General features: G+C 40.9%; 1 protein-coding gene across 1 annotated transcript in view; it reads left to right on the plus strand.

Moving 5' to 3' along the window:
• The window catches only part of LOC122803784 (extracellular calcium-sensing receptor-like), a 394251-nt gene that overhangs the window by 387423 nt on the left and 828 nt on the right, over positions 1 to 6000 (plus strand). The window contains exon 6 of the mRNA XM_044073472.1: positions 5909 to 6000. This exon is cut by the window's right edge and continues 828 nt beyond it. Within this exon, the coding sequence (XP_043929407.1) occupies positions 5909 to 6000 (92 nt within the window). The remainder of the gene's footprint in view (positions 1 to 5908) is intronic.

Consider the following 6000-nt stretch of genomic DNA (forward strand, 5'->3'; position numbering starts at 1 on the left):
ACATAGGTGGTAATCCATTAAGTACAGAAGAAGTAATTAGGGACCTGGGGACCCAAGTTGATAGCAATCTCTCATTTGACAACCACGTGGCCAAAGTGGTTAGAAAAACATTTTATATAGCCCACCTAATCATGAAGGGATTCACATCTAGATCAGGGGAGGTCATCGTGCCTCTTTACTCATCCCTCATCAGGCCCATAATTGAGTACAATGCCCCTTTTGGGATGTACCTTACCAGACACCTGCAGCAACTGGAAAGACCCCAAAAGTACCTCACCAAGAGGATCAAAGGGCTCAAATAGATGCCATATGCTGCCCGGTGAAAAGAAACTCCAGCTCTACTCAGTGGCATACCACCTGTTCAGATGCGGTCTGTGCCTGACGTATAAAGCCATGTCCAACCCGGAATTAATGCACATGCTGCACCTCAGAAAATCCAAATCCCATCGAGCTACGCGCTCGAGAGACTTGAACCTCAGCACTGAAATAAATAGGACATGCTGGAGGGACAGATTCATAACCCAGAGGCTCCCTTCACTCTGGAATAAAATCCCAGTCCAGGTTAGGCAGAGTCCCTCATTGACTCTCTTCAAGAGGAATCTTGATGAGTGGATGGGAGATCGTAGGTTTACCCCGGGTATCACTTCTGTGTCACTGTTAGACAGAGGCAAAGTATACTAACCTCGAAAAAGGGCATAGCAAAATAAATTTAAAATGGGTGGCGAAAGCCAAACACATTCTGGCTAGGCTTATAAATGCCCTAGGGCAGATAGCCTAGTATGAACCTATGAACCTATGAACCTATGTTCTATAGAGATGTCAGATTTTCCAGGACAAAACATACCTACAGCCGTGCTTAGTACTGAACTTTAACCTTTTTTGTACATATAATAGCTTATTCTAGTAACATTTGAATTGCTTATGCTACTTCACATAACATATTGAGGATTCATATATAAAATAACCATTTTATGCGACTATTAAAGTAAATTAGGAAATAAAATCTCAGGACATTTGCTATGTCTTGATTTTTTTCACAGGACACAACTGCCTACAGAGGGATTGTTACTTGCAAAGTGGGACAGGTGGTGACCCTAGTCATTCTGCGAATATCCGGACAGTTGAGTGGTATGGCACAGACCTCTGTAATACGCTGTTGTGTTCTGGCACAGCAGTAGCTCAGCATTAAAGACTGCAGTCGGAACGTGCTGACAGGCAGTTGGATTTCAGACTTCATACTCCAGACATTAATGCCAATGTGCAAACTGTTATTCTATCAAATTCTATGTTTCTAAGAGATATGTTTACAGATTGTCCCTGATTTTGGACCTTTGTCTCACTTATATTCATGTCCAGATATCTTGCTCACACAGGTTGACAGGTATGGTCAGTCACGACTGCACATAGTCAGTGTCCCTCACATTTGATCAGGGTTGACCTGTTTATGTAGTGTCTTCCTCACCCTCATGCCATTTTCCAATTTGCAAATGTGTGCATTATATTCTCCCTCCTATTCGTGTCTGGACACGTGCATCACGGGAAGGTATTTTATCCTGGGTGGTAGGTTATGCATGCCCACTTAGGGCTGGATAGTGTCATGGACCTCCACTGCATGTTCTGACTTGTGTTCAGATATCTACTGGATTGGACATCATGTCGTCATACCCATTCTACTATTTACACAAGTAAGGGATATCCCAAAAATTGGTCAAAACCAAAACAAGTTAGATAACGAAGATTTTTGTGGCTGCACGAAAATGTGCAGGGGGTTTTACCTGCAGGGGATACATGGTTTGAAATCCTGACACTGCCTAGGGTGAAAATACCTACTACATATGCGTAGGGGTCACCGTTTGTAGCTGTTTCTGCAACAAACCAGTGGACCAAGTACGGCTGGATTTGGTGGACGTTCTGGTGTGGTGGCAGGTTGTGTGTTGTGGAGGGTATGCTGCGTAGGCTATTATGCATCCAGGTGTGTTGCATTTGTTATGGGCAGTTCCATCAGGACCCATCTATGGGTATGTGATGGTGCCGTATCTATACATTTGCCTCGTATATTTCCATATTCATATGTTTGTGGGATTGTGTTCTACACTATGGCCTGCCTGCTTGTCTTGCAGCTGTTTCTACATGAGGTTGTGTTTCTTTCCACTTCACTTGCTGCCCCCTCATACACCTCCAGTTCACCTTTTTTGCATACGACACAAGTATCACCTTTGAGGAATTTACCATTAAACACAAACCCCTCACACGCGAATTACTCACACTCCATAGAGCACTACTTTGGTTGTTGGCCGATGACACAGCCAGGGTTACACATTGACTACCCTACATGTGTTGGGTACCTTTATGGTTGTGTGGACTACCCTGCCATGTTTGCTTTCCACATGCTATACCTCACGCACATAGGTACACGCCCTTACTTCACTTTCATTGCTTGGTTGGTGTATCCGGGTACTACCCGTTCGACTGTGTCACATACACGTTCGGATTATACAGCTGACTTCCGGATTTTGCCAGCCTGTTCTACTCATTGGTAGGATGGCACCTTTTCCTATGTCCAAGCTATTCCTTACACATGTCCGACCGTTGTGGACATTGCCTCCCCACAGTCAACGGTTGTGTTTCCACCTTTTCAATTGACCACAGTGTGACATAGGGTTACCACCTGTCCCACTTTGTGAGGGACAGTCCCTCTTTGGGCAGTTGTGTCCTGACATGTAATTGTCAACATGGCAAATGTCCTGAGATTTTAGGACAAACATATTTCTTATATTTTATGTGATAGTTGCATTAAACAGTTAATTCTGTATCTGAAATACCTGACTGTTATGAGAAACAGAATAATGCTACAGGAATACGCTTTTCTGTAGGCAAAACAGTTATGTTCTGTCCTTTGTACTGGCCGTGGGTATGTGTCGGCCTATACAGTCTGATGTCTGTACCAAACATGTCCCACTTTGGCCATTTGTAAGGGTGGCAACCCTACTGTGACAGTTGCGGTGAACACAGCATATTTTACAGACCGACACATACCCACGGTCAGTTCGGCAGATAAAACTTACAATTCTTGCCTATATCTAAGCTTATTCTTGTAGCATTTTGGTATCTTATTCTGTTTGTTATGACATTTATGTATTATACGTCCAGTGAAATATGTTTAATGTAACTATTGCATGATGTCTACGGAGGAATTATGTCCTATATTCTCTGGACATTTGCCAGTTTTACATGTTTGTGTCAGGACACATCTGCCCACAGAGGGACTGTCTCTCGCAAAGTGAGACAGGTGGTAATCTTGGTCAATGGTATGGATCATACTGTTCCTTTTGGCCTACATGTGTCCGTGTTGTTATGGCTCGTTTATATGCTCCTTCTGTTTTGTTTACATGCGTATGCTATTTCCTATCACATTTGGTATCTGAAATATGAACATATCTTTTGTATGTGACAATTACATGGCTTGTGGGATATGATTCAGTCATACGGTCACTACCCATATCTACATTTCTCCTCGTGTATTTTGTTATGGACACATCTGCACAGCTATGTTTCCTCCCTCAAATTATGGGTCAGGTGGTGATACTCTCCGTTGGACTGGACGTACCTACTGGCAGTGCGCTAACATCTGATATGTTTCACTTCCACATGGTATAGCTATCAGAACTACGTTGGACTACAGGCACACGGTTTTCCTGTCATTTGTTCATGGGTAGGGACCCATTATTCCCTATCGTGCATTTGTGTTTGAGTCTTCATCTTCTGTTCGCAGGGACTCTGCTTTGCATAAGTTTCAGTCTCCACGGACACTGATAGGTACGATTACTATTGCTGGCAGAATATAATATTCAGCAGTTTAGGTTGCTCCTCGAAAGCAGACATTGACATGCCTTCCTGCGCAACTTCGATATGCCCCTTGCACTCGCGCACGTTTCCTATGCACGTGGCTGTGCGCCATCATTAACATGCATATGGCGCATCTACTCCTTGGGCTCGACTTGCGCCGAGCTTTATGAATCCGGGGGATAATGAATAAAGAAGAAAAACTTCAAACCTTTTACTAACAAGATACATAAAGAGGGTAGGGGACAAGTGGATACTGAATGGAATCAAAAAAGTTAATTGTAATAGAAGCTGCATGCAATAGAAAATGGAAAGCAGTAAATATTCCATAGCTGTCAGACAGAGGAAGGGGGCAACTAATTTTCATAACTGGAGGTGTAGATAACAATAAGTAAATTAAGATGTGGAATTAATAAACAGTGATGAAATATGGGTTATTTCTTATAACATGATTTGGCAGTAGCTGTCTCTAAAAGCTTTACACTAAAGTCTGACTTGAACTAAAACATCTACCTGTACAAATCTGCCCAGCACAAATGCAACCACACATACCTCAACACAACACAAGAAATCTGGACAAAGCCAGAAAAAACGCGGGGGGGGGGGGCAAAGGTCCAAAAATAGGGACAGATTTTAAATATTGCTCGTATAAACTTTATATATTATTATATATTTTCTGAAGGATATGAAGTCTGAAACTCAAGTGCCTGTCACTATTTAGTGAATTCAATCCTTAACAATTTGCCAGAAAACTACAAATTCTTTGAGGAACAGACCAAAAATAAGAGGCAACAATCTGGACATTCTGCGAAAATCTGTACAGTTGATAGGTATGCTTCCACAATAGTAAAGTTATATAGAGGCAAAACATAACAACTAATCCCATAACCTTCTTTCCACATTTTCTTTGCTGTCACTGACTTTTGTGAAGAATCTCAGTTTGACGTATGGGATCCATGCTGTAAGGGTTAGTTTTTAGAGTGTGGGAACAAGTCAGTCAGAGGTCTGGCAGTTTGCACAGAGGATTAAAGAGCTGCTAACAAGCTATTTCCTGAAGTCCAGTGTTTCAGGTTTTGTTTCCTCAGCCTCTATTGTGATAACACATGAAGACAAGCAAATCCAATAGAACTTCACTCTTAAGGCAAATTTCTTGGCATCCATGTTTCAGATACATAATAAGCAGGTTACGATTGGTGATCTGATCATAATCCTATATGTTATGAGTCAGTGAGTGGTGATCTGATCATAATCCAGTATGCTATGAGCTAGTGTCTGAGCCACTGAGCTGTAATACTGATAGCTTGCAATAAATTCAGTTGTCTGAGAGACTGTGATTGAAGAACTAGTATTTTATAACATCTAGTCATTCTTTAGCATTGATACTTGACCATAAAATATTGGTTAGATAAATTCCTGCCATTCTTCCTTATTTTTGACCCTATACTATTCATAACTATATCAGACTGGAAACTCTTAGCTGGCAGGAACCTCAAAGTAAAGCAAAGTAAAAGTAGTAGAGAGTTTGCCTGTTCATAAAGACAGGAGCTACACTGTCTGCCAACTATATGTACACTCTTCTAACATCATTCAGACAGGAGACGATGGCCTTCTGCATATACGATCTGCAAACTAACCAGAATACATAACAAACATAGGACTGCAGTCTTATCTGTATACATCTTTAGAGTTTAGGACATTACCTGGCAGCAAATTATAAGTACTCTATAAGCAAAGTGTGCTAGACATTTATTGTTGATACAGAAAGCAATGACATGCCTTGTTTAGCAATTTAGCATTGCATGGTTTATTAGACGTGGCACAGTTATACAAACCTACAGAGTAAGAGGTTTTATAAAAAGTATTTTTAGATTTCAGGATACAGCACTGTATACGAATGCATTTGTATGCTTGCTTACGGATTTGTTTATTTAATTCCAAGAAAATAAAAATTTATTTAATTAAATTTAATTACTAGTTATGCCTAGAAAAAATAATGGTCATTTCACAAATCAGTGCATAATAAAAATTTTGCTTAATTTAAACTTTGTTTTCTAATCTTTTCCAGATTCCACTGAGTGTCTGAGGTGCTCTAAAGATTCTTGGCCAAATGAAAGACAAGACAAGTGCATCAAGAAAGTAATTGAATTCCTTTCCTAT

This window comes from Protopterus annectens, chromosome 6.part0 (genome assembly GCF_019279795.1).
Source record: "Protopterus annectens isolate FY-2018-M chromosome 6.part0, PAN1.0, whole genome shotgun sequence".
NCBI lineage: Eukaryota > Metazoa > Chordata > Ceratodontiformes > Protopteridae > Protopterus > Protopterus annectens.